We start from the raw sequence: 21064 nt of genomic DNA, 5'->3' as shown, positions 1-21064 counted from the left end.
AAAGGGAAAGAGCAAAGAAAGATGCACAGAAGATTCTATTGAGAGGATGGAGGTGATAGTCATTAGTGCTGTGTGAACCTGCTTTAAATGTGCAATAACCTTGACTGCAGAGAGTCCTAAAGTGAATCCATTAGCTTCCTAGCTCATTTTTGCTCTAATTTTGTACCTTTTTCCTGGCATAATTTTCAACTGTTCTTTTCCTTTTCTTTTCTTTTTTTTTTTTTCTTTCTTTTTTTTTCCCCCCTGCTGTTTCCTACCAACCCTCAGGCTTTCTGTGCAAGAGGGATTTCACAGACTCCGGGAGGGTAATGAAAAGGTCGGGAGGCTATGGCGATTTCAATGAGGGACCATATCCTCTAGGATGAGGTGGCCACTGTCTTGGCACCAGAAAATTAACTCCCATTCTTTGTTTAACTGAACCAATTGCAAGTTTATCCCGAATCTTTTTGGGCAGTTAGGAAGCAGCTGCAAAGGAGGTAGTTCTTCAGGGGAAACTGCAAAATCCTAACCACCTTCTTGAACTACACTGACTGTTTAAATGCGTCTCTTCCTTTAATAGAATCAGTCTAGACTACTAATAAAGAGGAAAAAGAAATTGGTGGGGGGAAAGGGAAGCAAAGGAGAAGGCAAGAAAGAGGCCTCCAGAAACCTCTTTTGAAGTATTAAAATAATCACTATTAAGGCGGGGTCTGGAACAGTGCTAAGTCTTGCTTTTGTTCAAATGTTTGCTTGCAGGAGTCTTCCTAAGCACTGTACAATATGAAAATACCTTCTTTACTACCCTGGGAGGAGATCCTTAAATATATGCAAGCGAACGCCAGTGATTGGGTGCTTACTAGTTAAGGGAGGCAGCGGCGTTTCAGCGTTTCAGGAAGGTGTCCAGCTCAGATTGCTGACTGCTTTTTCACTTGTCCATAACTTCCACCTACGGGTCTTAGGGTCCCCTCAGATATGATATCAAGCAAGTGTCATCTTTATTTCACTTGACCTGGTCTGAGGGACAGCACATGGTAGAAGCTGCAAGAGCTGGGCAGAGTTCCAGTAAAGAGGGGCTGACAGGCGAGAGCAGTGCTCTGCAACGCTTGTCAGACAGAGAACTGGAGCAGCGGCTCCTTTGTGGGCTGGTAAATCCCCCTCCCGAGTGCACAGCAGGGACATTTGATCTGCAGGGTGATTGATAAGTGCTAGAGAGGGGCAGCCATCCTTCCCTCCCTCCATCTCCTCTCCTCTCTCTTTCCCTCCCTCCTTGCCAGAAGCGCTGCTGGGTGGCGAGCTGCTCCAGTAAGAATCTTCCTACCCTGGGGTGGGTGGGTGGGGGGATACCGCCTGCGCTCCTCGCTGCTGTGCCACTCACTGCACGGCCCGCCCGACTGGTACCTAGGAGGTGCTGGCTTCTGAGCCTCTCAGAGACGCGGATGCTGCCGGAGCCTCCAGGGGAAGATCGAGGCGGAGCGCTCTCTCTGGGTAAGTTCGGAATACTCCGGAATGCCGTGGCAACGCGACCCACGAGCCGGGTTTCTTTGGCCTCAAAGTGGGTATGAGCAGGGAGAGGCTAGGCTATACCCACCGTGATCAGTCAGCCCTTGTGAATCGCCTTCTCCCCTCGGTACCCTCGGGGCCCTCTCCTTTTCGCCCCTGACCTTCCAAGGCTGTGATAGGGATCCAGGAATCCCAAAGCTAGGAGACCACCGCTACTGCCAGGAATGACCCATGCAAGATCTTCTGCTAGTGAAATGAACCATTCACTGGCAGTGTCCAAACCCAATGGCAAGGGCAGAGTGGCTTTTGGGATTGAGAGGCCATCCTCTAGCATCAAGATGCTAGCCTTTAAGGAGTAGGAAAGGTGGGGCTACTCTAGGGTTGGCTTTTAGTCCTGACCCATTCAAAGAGGGAACTCCCTTAGAGCCTGTGTCTCCCTAGAAGAGAGATTAGCCTGGAGCACCCAGCAGGCTGAAGAAGGCTGCTGTGGGCCTGCTAGACTTCTGACCTGGCTATGGCCTAAGAACTGCAGGAATGAAGTTGGGCTCTGAGTTGCAGCCTGGCCCCCTTCATGACTTGTGGAAAAAGCTTGGGCAAACTGGCTGGTTAGTGACAAAGAAGGCCTGGGCAATAGAATATGCATGTCAACTTCCCTCTCCTTAAGAAGAACAAACATTTTGCTTATTTAAGCATCTGTCCCTGCTACTCTTGAGTTCCCAGTTCACCCTGAACCTTTCCAGTTTCTTAAAAGCCCACTCTTTTCAGCGGTTCTTAGAGATACACTGGACCAAATGAAACTTACTTAAAAGTGTCCAATGTGAAGCTTATTTGCTTCCAAATAACAGTCATGTTTCTGAAAAGGGTCTGTGGATGCTCAAATGCGGGCAGAAAATAGAGTGGCTGAGCAAATTGACTCTTGCAGAGAGGAAATCATGGAATAAAAAACTGGAACTCAGGGACCTTGGTAGAGCTCATCACAACTAGATTACCACCAGGTTTGCTTTATTGTGTAAGTGGTAACAATTTCAAGACCTCCAAATTCCCTATCTCTCCTCTCCTCTTCCTTTTCTTCCCCTCACCTTCTTTCCTGTCTCCTCTCCTTTCATCTCTTCTCTTCTTTCCTCTTCCTCTCTCCTCTCTTCTCCTTCTCCCCCTCTCTATCTTTCTCTTTCCTTTCTAGCAAACCAATTCTGATCTCCAGAGAGTGTGTACAGAATTATCTATGCCTTGAAGATTTTTACTGTATTTGAGAACTAATAGTAAATATATTTATTTTAGCAGTAAAAACTTTACAGTTGTGTGAAATGCCCCACTGAGTTTAGGTATACAATCCTCTAATTCATATTAAGCAGTACTGTATTGTTTCTAATTTTAGCTTCTTGAAGTTAACCAAGTCAGCAAGTCACCTGGCTGAGGAATGTCCTGATCTGTAAAATAATTCCGGTCTGTTGGGTTTTATACAGCTGTCACAGTGAATTTTACTTCAGTAAGATAACCTAATTAGCAAATGTTTGTTAATCTAAAGCCTGAGTGAATAAATCATATCTCCCTAGGAACAATGTACTTTTAATATATAGAAATACATAGAAAGTGCCCTTTCCTTAAGAAAGAAGCGAACTTTTGCTCAGGGCATATTACTCTGCCTGCACATAATGATGCACCTGCAGTAGAACGGGAGGCTATCCACCACTGTCCTCCCAACTCCCAGGGCTTCTGTGCTTGTCTCATGGTCACTCTATGGCCCAGAGAAGGACAATTAAGGCTCCAGTCTGAAATGGCAGCATGAGAGGGAATCCAGAAGTATGGTCAAAGGCTTTTCTTGAAAGGAGCAGGAGGGAAGAAATCTAGAAAGAATGGGGCAGGAGATCACAATGCCACAGGTGGCCTAAGTGCCGAACTTTATAGACTGCCCCAATCTTTATTAGAGAGGAAGGAATTTGTATAAGCTACACAAGTCAAAGATTTCTGCTTAACAGGGAGAGAAACAGGATAAAACGGGTGGTTTCCCATTCCTGAATGGCTTATTTTGCCTGGGGCATTGCCTACCTTCCATTTTGGCTAGGCAATGAAATCCTGCATAAATTCTGTAGCAGATCTAAAGAGGAGAGGAAAGTGAATTGTTTGTGCAGCAGGCACACTTAATCAGTCCCTTTCTTCACTGTTTCTTTCCATCGGTTTTCCTGACTTCTCTCTTTCTATCAGAGGTGGCCTGTAGCTCCTCCAAGCAACAGTAGACATTATTCACACATGCAAATAGGCTCCCCTCTTGAGACTCCTGGACCCAAGGAGTAATAATATATTAAGGAGAAAAGAGATAATGCAGGCAAAAATCCAACACCTAGCCAATTAGTGATGCTCTAGAAAGGTTATGTGAAACCAAATGCAACATCAGGGCCCAGAGGACCAGCACTCCACTGGCATTAGCAAATGGAAACAGTAAGCTCCTAAAAGTAGTGACAGGCATGGCTGCAGAGTTAGATCAAGAACCCTGGTATTCTGTGTCTCAGCTCAAGATTCCTAGTACCCTTTTCTTTAGGAGGAGTCATTTCTCCTGCCCTGCATTCTTCCCTGTTTTTTTTTTTTTTTTGAGGGGGGGGCGGGTGGTGGGGAGGATCCCAGTCCTTGCAGCCTAGAGGGCTCAACAACTCTTGCCTTGGCTCCCACTCCTAGCAGAGCTTCAGCCTGGCAATGCTTTTCTGACACCCACTCCACTTCACTTTCCTCCAGGCAAAAAAGCACACGTTTAAGACTCATTATCTGGCTAAGTATAAATCTCAGGGGGAGAAGCATTTTATTTTTGTTTGGCTCAGTCTACCAGTTAACGTTGAGCTGGCTTTCCAGAGTCCAGGCAAATAGCTGTTTGGCTGGTCATCACCAAGGAAGTAATTCCCTAAGCACTGAAACAGAGCTTTCTCTGTATATAAAAGTATTGATCCCCTAGGAGAACTCTTCTTACTCCCACACAGACACACTAGCGCAGGAACACCCCACTCTGCACCTAAAGCATCTTCCCAGCTAGCAGTCTGCCTAGCTGGCATCAGTCCTGTAGCAAGAGGCAACACACACACACACACACACACACACACACACACAAAGTTCCTGGGAGGGTCTGGACCCCTCCTTGGGAGTCTGCCATGAGATGAGTCTTAATGGCCAACTCACTGTCCTTATGCTATGTGTAGGTGAGGGAGGTCAAGTGAAGGAGATCACTAGAACTGGTCTGGATTTGGGGAGTTTCGGTGAGGCCAGAACCAAAGGGGGCTGGGCCGCCTGCTTGAGAAACAAACTCCTGTTCAGAAGGAGCTTCTCTTGTAGCCAGCCCGGCTGGAGATAGAGTAATTCTGAAGCAACTGACGCAGCTGGGAATTGAGCTGTGCAAAGCTTTCACTCACAGGGAAGGGAAGCGTCTGCCCCACCCTCCCCCACCAAGCGCCCTGGATACACTGCCCACACTCCTCTCCTCCGTGACGTCACCCCTAGTCCTGTCCCGAGGAGCCTGCAAAACCTCTCAAATTCAAACTGCTAGACGCACTGCTGCTGCTGCCACTGGATTGAAAGCGCGCGCCCAGGCGCCGCTGTGGCAGCCGCCCGCAGTGACCCAGTCCGAAAGACCTCCCTATGCAATCGCTTCCCTGGTTCCCCACAGCGCAGCTTCTTTCTGTTCCAATCCTCTTCTTCCTCTCTGGCCGCCAGCCGGATTTCTAATTTCTGCGCACCCCACCCCCCTGCCCAATCAAATTAAATCAAGCAACAAAAAAAGCAAAGCTTCCCCCACTGCAAGCGGCATCTTCTTTTACTTTGCTCTCTTTCTCTTCCTGAAGATGCTAAACTACTGGTGGACTGAAGAGGAGAGGAGCCCCGTCTTCTCCTGATGTGTGAGTAACCCCCAGCCCTGACTCTTAATTTTTTCCACCCCTTTTTTGTGCAGTTTAAAAAAAAAAAAAGTAAAGCAATTTCTACTGCAAGCCCAAGACGGGCAATCCACTTGAGATTTCTTCAAAATACCCCAGGGGAGGAGGAGATGGGCCGGATTTAGTAGGACAACTCGATTACTAAAGACTCTGTGGCTGGCTGTGACCCGCAGGGAAATCAGGTGCAAGCATGTGTGTTCCAGGATGCGTTGTGTGGGTGGGCTGGGGGTAGTGGGTAGAGAGAAAGAGAAGAAACTGCTTTGAAATACGCAATGATTTCATTCTTCCTTGCTGCCTACCCCCTCACTCTCCCTCCCTCCCACCCGCCTGCCTCCTAGCTTTGCCATTTTAATCGGGCTTCCTTGTTTCTTTTTTCCCTGCATCCCGCTTTCTCCCCGGTCCCTCAATCAAGGTTTGCCTGTAAGTACCTGAGCTGACATCAAAGGTGCTTAAAGATGCTGAGCGGCGTTTGGTTCCTCAGTGTGTTAACAGTGGCCGGGATCTTACAGACCGAGAGTCGCAAAACTGCCAAAGACATTTGCAAGATCCGCTGCTTGTGCGAAGAGAAGGAAAACGTACTGAATATTAACTGTGAAAACAAAGGATTTACAACTGTCAGTTTGCTTCAACCCCCCCAGTATCGCATCTATCAGCTGTTTCTCAACGGAAACCTCTTGACCAGACTGTATCCAAATGAGTTTGTCAATTATTCAAATGCGGTGACTCTTCATCTAGGTAACAATGGGCTGCAGGAGATCCGACCTGGGGCATTTAGTGGTCTGAAAACTCTCAAGAGACTGCATCTCAATAACAACAAACTGGAGGTATTGCGAGAGGACACTTTTTTAGGCCTAGAGAGTCTGGAGTACCTCCAAGCTGACTACAATTACATCAGCACCATCGAGGCAGGGGCATTCAGCAAACTGAATAAGCTGAAAGTACTCATCCTGAATGACAACCTTTTGCTGTCTTTGCCCAGTAATGTGTTTCGGTTTGTCCTGCTGACTCACTTAGACCTGAGGGGGAACAGGTTGAAAGTAATGCCTTTTGCTGGTGTCCTTGAACATATTGGAGGAATCATGGAAATTCAGCTGGAAGAAAACCCGTGGAATTGCACCTGTGACTTACTTCCTCTCAAGGCATGGCTGGACACCATTACTGTTTTTGTGGGGGAGATTGTCTGTGAAACCCCCTTCAGGTTACATGGGAAAGATGTGACCCAGCTGACCAGACAAGACCTCTGTCCCAGAAAAAGTGCAAGTGGTGATTCTAGTCAGAGGAGCAGCCATTCAGACACACATGTTCAAAGGTTGACCCCAACAACAAATCCTGCTCTCAACCCAACCAGAGCTCCAAAAGCCAGCCGGCCACCCAAAATGAGAAATCGTCCGACTCCTCGAGTGACTGTGTCAAAAGACCGGCAGAGCTTTGGCCCGATCATGGTGTACCAGACCAAGTCCCCCGTGGCCTTCACCTGTCCCAGCAGCTGTGTCTGTACTTCTCAGAGCTCAGACAATGGTCTAAATGTTAATTGCCAAGAAAGGAAGTTCACTAACATCTCTGACCTACAGCCCAAACCTACCAGTCCAAAGAAACTCTACCTAACGGGGAACTATCTCCAAACAGTCTATAAGAATGACCTCTTAGAATACAGCTCACTGGATTTGTTGCATTTAGGAAACAACAGGATTGCAGTCATTCAGGAAGGTGCCTTTACAAACCTGACCAGTTTACGAAGACTTTATCTGAATGGCAATTACCTTGAAGTGCTGTATCCTTCTATGTTTGATGGACTGCAGAGCTTGCAGTATCTCTATTTAGAGTATAATGTCATTAAGGAAATTAAGCCTCTGACCTTTGATGCTTTGATTAACCTCCAGCTCCTGTTTCTGAATAACAACCTGCTGAGGTCCTTACCTGATAATATATTTGGGGGCACAGCCCTCACCAGGCTGAATCTGAGAAACAATCATTTTTCTCACCTGCCTGTGAAAGGGGTCCTGGACCAGCTTCCTGCTTTTATCCAGATAGATCTGCAAGAGAACCCATGGGACTGCACCTGTGACATCATGGGGCTAAAGGACTGGACCGAACATGCCAATTCCCCTGTCATCATCAATGAGGTGACTTGTGAGTCTCCCGCTAAGCATGCAGGGGAGATACTGAAATTCCTGGGAAGGGAGGCTATTTGTCCAGATAATCCTAACCTGTCAGATGGGACTATTTTGTCAATGAATCACAACACAGACACGCCTAGATCACTTAGTGTGTCTCCTAGTTCTTACCCCGAACTACACACTGAAGTTCCACTCTCCGTCTTAATTTTAGGATTGCTTGTGGTTTTTATCCTCTCTGTCTGTTTTGGGGCGGGGTTGTTCGTCTTTGTTCTGAAGCGTCGGAAGGGAGTGCCAAATGTTCCCAGGAGTGCCACCAACTTAGATGTAAGTTCCTTCCAGTTACAATATGGGTCTTACAACACCGAGACTAATGATAAAGCTGATGGCCACGTCTATAACTACATTCCTCCACCTGTGGGTCAGATGTGCCAAAACCCCATCTACATGCAGAAGGAAGGAGACCCAGTGGCCTATTACCGAAATCTGCAGGACTTCAGCTATGGCAACCTGGAGGAAAAAAAAGAAGAACCTGCCACACTTGCTTACACAATAAGTGCCACTGAGTTGCTAGAAAAACAGGCCACACCAAGAGAGCCTGAGCTGCTGTATCAGAATATTGCTGAGCGAGTTAAAGAACTTCCCAGTGCAAGCCTAGTCCACTATAACTTTTGTACCTTACCTAAAAGGCAGTTTGCCCCTTCATATGAATCTCGACGCCAAAACCAAGACAGAATCAATAAAACCGTTTTATATGGGACTCCCAGAAAATGCTTTGTGGGGCAGTCAAAGCCAGACCACCCTTTACTGCAAGCTAAACCGCAATCGGAACCAGACTACCTCGAAGTTCTGGAAAAACAAACTGCAATCAGTCAGCTGTGAAGGGAAACCATTTACAACCCTCTAGCATCAAAGGATGCAGCTCCAGACTGTTGGAAGCACTGCCTTTGCTTTTGTTGTGTCCTCCCTTCCCCAGTGCTAATGGGAGACTGAAAGCCTTTGGGAGATGGGGTGAAGCAATGATCTTGCTCTCGCAAGCTTTCCTTTAAATTATTTTCTCTTTTGCTCTCCCAATCCCGTTCCCCCTCTCTTCTTAGAAACCGTCAGAGAACATGAATGTTTCTACAATGCATTTTTTTCATGTATTTTTGTTTAGGTTTCGTTTCTATTTTCTTTCTTTCTTTTTTTCTTTTTTTTCTTTCCCAGTGTGGGAGTGGAAAGAAATGACAGTGAATGAAGGGAAAGTAGGCAAAGTTTTCAAATGAAAATATTTTGTAGAAGATCTCCAAAGATCTTTTGAGACTACAACTTTTTTTTTTTTTTTTTTTTTTTTTTTTTGTAAATAATGGTCTATGGTATTGCCATCTTCAGTTACTGAGTATAGGCCTGGGCATTGCTACTTTGTGTGAAAGTGCCTTTGCACTTAAAGACATAACTTAAATGTTGCTTTTAGCTTTGAAAATTGAAAGTATTTTAATGTGCTGTATTTTTAAAATTGAAATCAATGTAAAATAGATCTATATGTCAGCTATATTAAGTCAACGTACAGTTTGCTTGAGTTATAGAAACCAGCCTGTCATCAAACGATTCTAGCTTAGGACTTTATAGATATAAATGTAAAATATTTCCTTTCTTCTGGGTTTGGTATAAGTGATTTTATTTAAGTCAAGTAAGGGGATTTAACAGTGGACTAGAGGTCATAAGCCACCTCTGTCTGGATTAGTAATTCATTAATAAAATATATTTAACCCAATATCAGAGTGAATTGAACAATTAATGCCCTCTGTGAATCATTATTTTACACTAACATGGTCAATGTTTTAGATTATTTTCCTAATTAAGAGTACATTGCACAACTAGTAGTATATTTTTTCTGCTTTAGATATTTTTATATATTTAAATGAAACTCTGTATTTCTAACTTTTTAATTGAAACTAATATTTTTTCTGCCTATTGCAACATTTTCTATAAACACATACCAGTAGAGGCCGCCACACACCTCATTTAACCAAGACACAAGAGCCATTAAATACCTTGAAGACTTCAAAGGTAAGATGCAAACTTCCCACGTATGTTCTCTGCAAATTCAAGACAGCAGAGATAAAAATTACATATCTCAAATTTTATTTCTTTGAGAGTCAAAAATTAGACACAGAATTCTTCTCAATTTTCACAGAGATTTTCCTCTTGATTTTAATTGAAGTGTTAATGAGGTGCTATCAAATCATGCACTTATTTGCATCTCCAAATCCATTAACAGTTACCTAAACCACAGCAGTAAGCGTCTTTTTTCCTTCTGCCTTCTTGGGGTATGCTTTACTTGAAAATTTTTCTTGTTAGCTTCAGCAAGCCTTTCATTTTGTTCTTAGCAGTCAATTATTTTAACTAACCAACTCTATATAACATTTATGAAGCCTTATTAGACTGTAAATAATTTTAGATGCAAACATTATTGTATGATTTAAACAAACAGCCTTTCTTTACAACAAAAATAGTTTTGTTTTGTCTATTGTAAATCCTTATGCAACTGGGATGGTGATCAGCATATAAAGTAGTCCAGCTTTTCAATTCCTTATTAAAGCAAGTGATGGCATCTGAAAGAAGCACACTGTTTCCTTTTCATAAATAGGTTACTGCACATAATAATCCTTTATTATCATGTGGAGATTGAAGTGGATCCTGATAAGTTACTTTTAAAGCATTAAATTGACTAATAGTACATTACCAGTTTTAACAATTCATGCTATAGGCTTTCAATTAGAAATTACTTAACTCCAAATCATTTTGATTAATAATTAATGGTGCAAAATGGACTTTTTAAACAACAGAAGGTAATTGTGCCCATATATAAAAGTAAAGGACACTCAAGGAAAAAATGATTTTAACAATCTGAAATCCCTGGATATCTACTAACTAATATATTCACTGTTTGCTTAAAAGTCATAATTGCCATTTATATCCATTAGCTCACAACTGAAAATGGTGGGTCAGAGTGATCTACACATATGTATAGAAATTTTACATTTTGTATAAAAGAAGCCAGAGTAGTGAACGAGTCGGACATGGAGAGAGCTCCTGGAAAGTGCTTCATCTTTGGGTGACATTTATATATAAATACAGGAGTTTTAAACATTTTCTTAAAGTGGTTTTCCTTTGGTTTAATGATCAATACATTATACAGAGGCAGATATTTGGGGAAGTCATTGTGAAGGCAAATCAGCATATATCATATTAAGATAGTTTTTATAGGCTTTAACTGTGATTTGATCTGTTAATGACATGATTCTACTTCAGTGTTTGTTCTCATTCTCCTGAAAAGTAAAACATGTGTGTTAATGACAAATTAGTTTATTAATCTTAATGAAATGTAACTTATTTCTCATTCATTTTCATGATTTTTTGAAGAGGCCTCCTGGAAGAACTCAAACCCACAAATTCTTTAGCTCAATAATTACTATTCATTTCAATATTTTCATGTTTCTAGATCTGTACTTTATTTACATTGAGTTATAAAATCAAGTCTTTTAGGTATGATACAAATGGTTTTATTTAAAAGCATAATAGCACACCTTGTGTTTTAATTGTTACTGTCAAATGCAAGCATAAGCACTTCAAGATTAATTACTTTATTGACATTCCCACTAGTTGTATTCTGATTTTCTTTATAGGCTCAAGCACTATCAAACCTATTTTACTTTAAGGATTTTATTTTTAACTCCTCCAGCTGGATATGTTATTCATTCCCTTACTATTTCACAAGCAGACTGTAATGAGTGTGAGGCTAGCAAGAACTGTTCCAGGCAAGATATTGGCATTCCTAGGACCCCACCTGGACCAGAACTAGATGTCTGGCCCTACAAAATGTCAAACAGCAATTACTCTAGATTCTACTGTTTAATTAGTTACTTTTATGGCTTCTACATATGCCAGTGGGTAAATTTGTACAAAATACTCAAAAATACTACTCCTCAAACTTCACACCATTGCCAAGAATATTTGGTATGAACTTAGGTCAACCTTTGTGCCTTCTTTCCTCAGGCATTTGGTGAGTAAGAAAAAGACCCTTCAATGTCCTCTTTGTCCTCTGAATTTTAAGTTGACTGAATTTTTCTAAGTAATTCCTGTCATAAAGGGCTTAATATTTTAAAGATTTTTTAAAGTATATGTAACGAATTAAAGATAGTTTCTGTCATTTCTCAAACTTTGAAAATTCCTTATGATACTGTACTACACATTCCAGAAACATACTACATTGAATGCTAGAGTTAACAAAGCCTTCCAGATGGTTCTCTTACTCAAATTGTTTCCTCATTCATTCATTCATTCATTCACTCATTTAATATATCTTGAGTGCTCTCTTCCCTGGTGCCTGGAGCTGCTGTGTGCAGAGGGGCCACAGATATATAAGACAGGATCTCTAATTGCCTCACCCCATGCCTTCACCACTACTCTCACTGATACTAAATCCCCCTCCCTTCACAGACCTCCCAAATTTGGTAAGGAGCATAGTACAAAATAGAAGAGAGCTTTACCTGAATGAAAATCACTCCCAGGTAGGCAGTTGGGACAAGAATCCAGTGCAGAAGGTTGAGTGTTTAAATTCTTTGGAGTAAAATATTGAACGGATAAATCATAAATGGACTGGTTACCATGTAAGTGCTATTAACATATCTTTGGAATTACATAGTTAAAATGGGAAAATCCCACTAAAATAAACTTAAATCACAGCAGAGTTAAGTCCAATTATGGCCTGATGATAGCTATATATTTATGTTATCTACATCTACTTTGTAAAGTTGAATACCAGAATTGTAAATATAAAAACCACTAATATACTTCAAGTTTTGGAATATTCATGTTTTAGAGGCAACATTTACTATCTATTTTAGTGGCTTAAAAAGTAATATTTTGGCTCACATGCCTTTATCTATACAATAAGAGACTTTAGTGTGTGAGAGAGATCAAAGTACTATGTTTAAGCCTACTTTGCTCCTCACAATGGTCATGGAAAAAGTGCTGTGTAAACTGAAGTTTTAAAAGAATCAAATTCTATTTTAAGTGCATTAAGGGAGCTACCATTTAGATAAAATTTGGGAATCTCTTTATGAGGCAGAAAACTATTTTATAATGCAAAGAACCATTCTATCTGTTTTGTATATTTGGATTTTCAATATCAATTTTGCTTAAAAACAAGTTCACATGCATAATAAGAGTGTGTTTTGTCACCATTGCTTGTACTATTCATTTCTTGGTTGCTAAGGGCTTATACTTAAAGTCTGCTGCAGTTTTATGTGAATTGAGCTATCTATGATTATGATAGCACAATAGAATTCCTGAACTTCTGGACTAGCAAGCCCATTTCAATACAATTGAACACAGGACTCTTGCTCAACAGCATCTCCCCTCCCAAGACCTTGTTTCCTTAGAGGGTAGACTGACTCCTGTATTCACATCCTATAAAGTGCTTAGGAATACAGGTTTTATTAAAAAAATACATATGTTACTATGTAAACATATTGAATTGCATGTGTGTTGGAAAATTTTAGCAGTATTTTAGCTTGAAAGTATGTGTACAAATTCTGTTAGCTTACTTGCAAATAATTGTTCTCCAGTTGTTGGAATAAATGGCAAATGAAACAATTTATTATGTAAATAAATTCTTGTGCCAAATAGTGACATTGTTTAAGAAAATAAATGACATATTTTGGGCTGTTAATAGGCAAATGAAATACTGAAAATGTGATGAAATTCTATTGTATTTTATTGGATAAACTGTTTAGTTATTTTATGCTGTAGTTAGCTTTCAGTTAATAAATAAATATTCGCTAAAAATGCACGTTTTGGATTAGTTAGAAAAGTCTTTTTTGGATTTGGTTTTTGAGACAAGATTCTCCTGGCTACCCTGGAGCTAGCTATTTATATCTTGCTGGCCTCAAACACACAGAGATCTGCCTGCCTACTCCTCCTGAGTGCTGAGATTAAAGGTTTGTGCCACCACACCCAGCCCTAGTTTTTTGTATCTTAAGAATTAATAGCAAAGGTGACAGCCAAAATAAGAATAAGACTATCAAGATAGATTTAGTTATTCCAGAGACTTATGTTCCCCTGGGAAATAGCTTTGTAAACAGTTTCACATCATTTTTATTTTAAAATGTTATTTTACATTTAGTGTATAGTGCCACTTTGTCCTGATTATCTATCAGATTGTTACCTGAAAATTTGCAACAGTTCGATCATCACAGAATGTTGACAAAATCTAGTAATCTATGGTACTGTCTAGCTCACAAACTGACTTCTAAAAACAGGCAGCATAATTGAATTAATCCTTAATGGATTCCTTTAGAAGTTAAGCCTTTTTTTTCATTTCATACTGCTATCACTTCATGATAAAAATTGCTTTAGTGAATGGATGAGTGAATTGCTGAGATGTTGATTCTTATATGAAGACTGAAGAAAACATTGAAACCCAGAGAATCTAAGTTCATAGTAACCATGGATGATTGGCTGTTGAAGGAACTCTTAAACATTAAGTTATAAGATGTTTACAGCATAATACACACACACACACACACACACACACACACACACACACACACCCCACATAGACACACAGACATACATACACACACACACATACACACACACACACACACACACACACACACACACATCCCATATGGGAATAGAAAAGTAGGTTAGTCTAATAGGCAGGAAAAATTTATCAAACATTTGCATAAAGTGGGGTCCAACTTCTAGTGATACTATGATTTGTACATTGAACTCAGTGATATCATTCTAAAGCTCAAGGTAGCTTTAATGATTGGCTATGGGACTGCTCTTTCACTGGCAATAGGAAACAATTGATTATGAATTGAGTAAAATTTCACTCTGACAAGTTTAAATGATGTTTTTTTTTTTCCAGAATCCAACCGGCTTCTTCAGTCTTCCAGATAGGAGAGGCTCAAGCCTATATCAAATACCAATTCTGTCAGAATAGAATGGTTTCAAAAAGTATTATTTATACAAAATAAGAATCTACAGGTTGTATTTCCCTGAGATGAGTCCTACAATGTGAGGTACTGACCTTACAGGGATTGTAAAGGTGCCAAGACGATCATAGATGTCACTGGACCTTCACTGTTCATTTGGAATAGTAATGGACTGGATGAACTTAACGGATCTCTTATACTTGGGTATTTAATGATCTAGGACACACACACACACACACACCAAAAAAAAAAAAATGGTTGCTACAAATGAAAGAAGGACAGTCAGGCAATAATTATCCAAGTAGGAAAATCTCTTTCCTTACTTTTCATGTCAGAACTCTATTTTGGATATAGTTCTAACCTTATTCTGTCTCTCCAGGACTCAAATGCATAATTTACCTCAGGTTAACATTTCTTCATAAATTTAACTTAAAAGGCTTAAACACTTTTAAAAACTTCTTTTATAATGATAACATCTTACCATTTGTGTGTGTGGGGGGGTAGGCATTAAGAGTTTTCCACGTATTTGTTTTTCAAGAGGATTATCATTTCTCTTGATGAATGATTTTAGCTATTCTGTGTGGTGACTAAACAGATTAAAATTTGAATCCCTCCAGGAAGACCACATCATCATATAGAAGGAAAAGCCACACATCATCCACTGAATTGTTCATAACTGCCCACTTTTAGTCAACATTTACAAGGTTTTATCATGAAAGAAACTGATGGACCTTTGGACAAATCAGTTGAGCTTGAGAAATCCTGTGAGCAACGCACTAAGCTGACAAGCGGTATGAGGTCTCTTACTGATCGGCAACTGCAGTGGTAGTTTTAATGCTGAGCCAGTGTGTTCCTATCTGATCAAATAGATTTTAACTGGAAACAAAGAATTAAACACCTCAACTTTATAATGTTTTGCTGTCATATTTTTGTAAGACTGGAAATAGAAAGCAAAGTTCCTTCAACAAGTTCTGCTCCTAATTTCCGACTGGCTTGTTAAATAATGCTATTAAAAGGAAGTAAAGGTTATCTTTGTCCAAAAAAAAAAATTATCCAAAGTATAATTAAAATGATGCTAGTTAATTATTAACTATTTTATCTCAATATGATTACATTTGAAATACCTAACTTGAACATTTAAAGCCATTATTTTTAAACTGCATTATTTAGATTTTGTTTTTAGGAAGTTCAGTTTCTGTACAAATATGAAATCAGAACAGAGGATAAATTAATAATTCTTCTGTTTATAGATTGAAATGGGGCAAAGCCTTGGTTGGCATTGTTTGTTTGATTTTTGTTTTGTTTTGTTATTGTTTTGTTTTGTTCCTTAAGTCTATTTCCTGGGTTTATTGCCAGAAGAAGTTTACCAGAGTCTCAAATGATTTATAATGCAGTCACAATTCTCTTTTGTCTCCTGTATTCTTATACATCAGAACCCCCACAGTAATAACAATACATAACATAAAACCATTTTCATTAGGCAAAATGCAAATGTATTTTCATTCATTAAAATACTAAATCATTCTCAAGCTGGAAGCATTATATTTTCAACAACTATCAACCTGTTTTACAACATACAAATTAAAAAAAATTGCCCTAAAAATTCTAATGCTCCTTTTGTCTTTAATAAACTCTAACATTTTTTCTTTTCCCATGACCTTATTGCACTCTTAAATATTAAAACTATGTGAATTAATTTACACAAAGAGTATGTGTAATTTCTGGTAGCTCTTATGTGGTACCAGATTGTCTCTAAAAATATGATTGATGGAATGCTCACTGTGTGCTGGATACTCAAATAGATGCTGGTGCACATCTAAAACAAATCCACAAGTGTTCCTCAAGGCCAAGTGTGTATTCAACACTGGAACAACATGCTGGGACTAATGGAAAATTCACTAGCTACCAAATCTTCTTAAGGCCACCAGAATATCAGGAAAAACTTGAAATAAGACTTAGTAAAATAATAAAAACCTGAAATAAGACTTAATAAAATGGTCAGGGGACTTAAAAAATGGGCAACATTATTTATTTATCTTTGGAAGGAGAAAAAGATCAATAAGGACTAGACTAGTATTTCCTGGAAAAGGCTTTTGGAACAGAGGGATACCATGAAGAGTCTAACATTTAAACGGCTTGGGGCATTATGCAACTTGAAAATGAAGACAGTAGTAATGTAAAAGAAATGGAAAGGCAAGCTTAATTTATCTTTGATGGTTCTGAAAGGCAGATAAAATTTAAACTCAGTTCCATAAATCATGGGAGGCCTTTAAAGCAAAACAAAGATTATGGAATGCTTAAGAATTGCATGCGGCCTGATAAAGTATTTCATGTGCATTTCTAAAGTTAACTTGTGTAGTTACCAAATGAGACTTTAATATCTGTGTTTCAATTAAGGAAACTAAGGTTTCTGGAGTTCTAGTGCTGACTGCAGTGACCTACTGAGTATTTGTAGAAAGCAAGTGGTTCAGTAGAGCCAGCATAGAGACAGTATGCTGAAGAGGGAGCATACAGAAATTTAAGACTCTGTCATCAATTTAAGGCTCTGTCATCAATAGTTCTGCAACTTTGGGCAGATCACTTAACTTCTCTGGATCCAGTTTTCTTCATCTGAAACAAGTTACAAAGTTTTGCCTTACAGAATGGTTATATGGATCAGTAACTTAATATTTAAAAAATAAAATATTTCTTATACAAAATTAATGTAGCAAATGTGTCACTTGAAACCAGTTCTCATTGAGTTTAAACTCTTGAATATTCCACTACTGGATCTTACTCCTTTAAAAGAGAATCCATAAACCATATGGAAGAAAAGAGTGAGTTGAACATTTGGGTAGAGAGGGTACTGACACCAAGAGCTGTTGTGGCCATGTAGAACTAAGGGAGTGAGTCTCTGAAATTAGCATCCAGAAAGATGAAGGTGAGAGATCCTGCTCATACATTCAACCACTGGCTGGGATGTCTACAAACTGAGCACACAGATTGATCTTTAGAAAGCCATATTTAGTAACACATCTATCACTTATCATCAGTAGATTCTCAGCAAGATAAAATTCAGACTCCAAGGAAAAGGCATAAGATAAAATGGGTAAGGAGACACTTGTAGAGCTTTACTATGAGAGTAGTAATCCAAGGCCATCTGGAGAGGAATGTTAGGCTTCTTTGATATTTACAAAAGCCATCTGGGTTTAATATGTTTTAATACTGAATTTCTTAACATGAAACTTATACAACCATGTCCAAGAGCTCAAGTTTAGATGTTTCCTGCACTTAGCTTAACGTCTCACTACCTTGGTAGCTATAGAAGCTATGAATCATTCTTTCTATAAGACAGGAATTCACCATATAAACTAGAGTAGCATTGAGTTTATGAGAATTCTCCTGACTCTGCCTTCCAAAGGCTGAGAGTATAGGTGTGTGCTACCTCTATAAATCATTTTTGGAAGGATTCTGTTTGTTTGGTTTTTTTCTAGTTTGCACCAAGACTTCTTTTTTTTTCTTTTTGGCTTTTCAAGACAGGGTTTCTCTGTGCAGCCCTGGCTGTCCTGGAACTCACTCTGTAGACCAGGCTGGCCTCGAACTCAGAAATCCGCCTGCCTCTGCCTCCCGAGTGCTGGGATTAAAGGCATGTGCCACCATGCCCGGCTTACACCAAGACTTCTAAGTTATATAATTCCTCCTGGGTTCATGACACCAGTGACTCGACTGACTTGCCTAAGGCAGAGCTATTTCTAATAGTTCCACTATTTTATAATTATCATACAACCCTTTATTTTTATGACTCCCTGTGTCTTATTACATTGCCCTCTCTTATGGGATCTTGAAGTAAACATAATTATGGATTCTTTGGCTTTTAGGCAGTTTTAATTTACATTTGGACAATGTTTTTAGGATATATATACATGAGTTAAAGCTATGTGAGTCAGGGGGTTACACATGTCTGTTTGGTGCATAGCCTGTTGTTGCCTCCACTTTATACGGCTGATGAAAGTAGTTAGGTGCTTCGCTGTATGAGAAGAGAAATTGTGTTTCTGTAGGGTAGAAAAAAATGATTTGAGTATATGGTTTGAGTATATTTCTTAAGGGAACACTTTTGGACTTAAACATCTTCCCACTATATCTGTCCCTGCTCCCTAAGAATAACCTCAAGTAAGGCCAGATTTCACTCATAAGTTCTTACCTAAAATAAGTAAGTAATGTTTTTACATTAATATTATGAAGAAAAAGAAACCTTTCAAAGAGAAAGGAGCTTAGAAAAGTTGACATAGTAATTTAGAGCAGGGGTGGAAGTGATGAAATCTTTATTCACAGGATTAGAATATTTCGATTACATTCTATTGCATAATTGTAAACTAAATTGTCTCAAAAAGCCTTTGAGAATTTCTATTAAATGGCACCTAGATAAGCTTTCATAGCAAAGATAAGTTATTCATAGCAAAGCTCCTTAAATAGTAAATTAGAAAGGTCACATCCTGACAACTTTGTACAAGCATAAACTCCCCTGACACCCATGTAGAGATTTCGATCAAACATTTGTCAGGTACATAGGAGAAATTCACTGCCAAGCATCATAGCTATCTTAGAAGCCCGAAGAATTCAGTACCTAGAGTCTCTTGACTACATATCAGTCTTTTGTTTATATCTGACCCACTAGATAAAGGCCTGACTCAGAATGCAAACAAATGAGTTGTACTGAGAACATTGCTTTTAATGCTGTATTTGGGCTTTTACACCTAGAAACATGTCAATTATGGAAGGTATTGAAAACACTGGTGGGACCAAAAAGTCTACACTATATCTTTGGCTCAACAGTTAGGGTTTATGTTCAGATTTTAAAATAGAAGTACTCAGCATATTGCCTACTGATCACTAGCCTAATAAAATCCTAATAGTGACAAGCAGTGCAAAAGCCCTAAGCCTATGGGAGTGGCTGACTGCTTTGTTCCCTCAACCATGAAAGAGTACAGGTTTAAGAACCAAATTCTTATTCTGTTTCAGGACTGGTCAGATGGCTATAGATTCAGAAAACCTTGTCCTATAACAGATAAAAGATGCAGAATCACAATAGAGAACCCCTTCAGGACTTAAAATCTTTGTAGCACTATCTGTTTCATGTTAATTTATTCTAATAATTTTAACATTATTGAACTATATTTATGATTACTAGACATAATGTAACCTAGTAATTTTAGACAAAAAATTTGTAAGCTTTAAATAACTTAAGTTTTAGGCTTATTCCTTTTGATTGACAAATAAAGAATTCTTTATGGTTTTAGTTAACAGAAGGACTAGTAGGTTAAAACTGGCAATGCAGAAGCTCAGCAGTAGAGTACAGGCTCCTCTTCTGGAAGACCCAGGTACAAATGCCAGCATCTACAAGGAGGCCCATAACCCTTTGTAATTCCAGTTTCAGGGGATCCAGTACCCTCTCTGGTTTTCATGGGTACAGACAAAATATCCATATATTTAAAAATTATTTTAAAATTGAAAACAATCATACTGTGGCTTTAAAAATAGCAAGATCTTTGCTTCAATGATGTAACCACTGAAAAGTTGCCAATTCTCCAGTAAGTAACCTGTCAACTATGTTCATGCAAGAAATCCTAATTAAACTCAGTGAATCTTACACATACAGATAAAATTGATATATAAATGTAAAGTGAGCATTTTGGAAAAGGTGCTTAGGCAAAAGAGGTTGGAGAGATGAGGGGGTAGTGGGCAACATGATTACAGCTCATTATATACATTTATGAAACCGTCAAAGAATAAATTCATTAACTAACTTAAGCCATGCCTGTGTTGCCAAAGGCAACCCCTATAAGTAGTAATGATATTGAAGTCTCCTTGGCCAACCTTAGCCCCTGGACCAGATGAGAACTCAAAGTGGATAATTCCACAACATGCTTTAAAAACTAAGACTTGGTTTGCACAATTTAAGGGAAGACTATGGATTAAATTTTAGATGAAATTTCTACAGCTTTATAAATTGTGCAGATAGGTTTTATTCACAGCCAATAGTACATATCTATATATCTATGAACACTAATATATACACATTATCTATACATGTACTTCAGATGGGTAATATGCCAAAGTTATAACATAGTTTGAAGGAGGTAAATATCAGATGAATATGTAAAAACCAATAATTATGCTTCTGAAATGCAAGAGTATCTGGCAATTTGCTTTTTTTAACTGTACTAGAAAGTATCTTAAAATTTTAATTGACGTTGAGAGATCTATGAAAATAAAAGTCAGCTAAAATGAAAATATATTTCTTTTCAATTTTTTGAAGAGGCCAAGAGTCTGGATAAAAGAATTTTATTTTATTTATTAATTAAATTTGTCTATGGTAAACAATAGCAAGAACAGATGAGGAAAAGATGATTAAAATATGGATAATTACTTTATTGTCCTCAGGGGTAAAGAAAAGGTCTTTTCACTTACAGCTATTATACAAAATGACATTTTCTCAACATTTTCATTCATAATGTTTTCTGGAGTATAAAGTTTGTCTTCCAGAGGTTTAAGTTAATGCCCACATGACTATGTAAAAATACTTTCTCATTTA

General features: G+C 39.1%; 1 protein-coding gene and 1 non-coding gene across 2 annotated transcripts; one reads left to right on the top strand and one right to left on the bottom strand.

Annotated features, from left to right (window-relative positions):
* The first annotated feature begins 1376 nt into the window (after window positions 1-1376).
* Slitrk2 (SLIT and NTRK like family member 2) lies at window positions 1377-13422 on the top strand. The gene is made up of 3 exons (XM_021153779.2): window positions 1377-1464; window positions 5301-5354; window positions 5803-13422. Exon 3 carries the CDS (start codon window positions 5846-5848, stop codon window positions 8384-8386), a length of 2541 nt encoding a protein of 846 aa, XP_021009438.1. The 5' UTR covers window positions 1377-1464; window positions 5301-5354; window positions 5803-5845; the 3' UTR covers window positions 8387-13422.
* A 7142-nt stretch (window positions 13423-20564) lies between these two features.
* On the bottom strand, window positions 20565-20667 carry LOC115030220 (small nucleolar RNA U13). Its single transcript, XR_003835827.1, has one exon. It is a non-coding gene; the product is annotated as a small nucleolar RNA U13 (small nucleolar RNA).
* Between the last annotated feature and the right edge of the window lie 397 nt (window positions 20668-21064).

The sequence above is a fragment of the Mus caroli genome, unplaced genomic scaffold (genome assembly GCF_978045245.1).
Source record: "Mus caroli unplaced genomic scaffold, Mus_caroli_1 scaffold_5, whole genome shotgun sequence".
Taxonomy (NCBI): Eukaryota; Metazoa; Chordata; class Mammalia; order Rodentia; family Muridae; genus Mus; species Mus caroli.
This window is presented reverse-complemented; position numbering and strand designations above follow the sequence as displayed.

Coding starts and splice junctions, on each gene's coding strand:
- Slitrk2 (XM_021153779.2), top strand. CDS start 5,846: ATGCTGAGCGGCGTTTGGTTCCTCAGTGTGTTAACAGTGGCCGGGATC.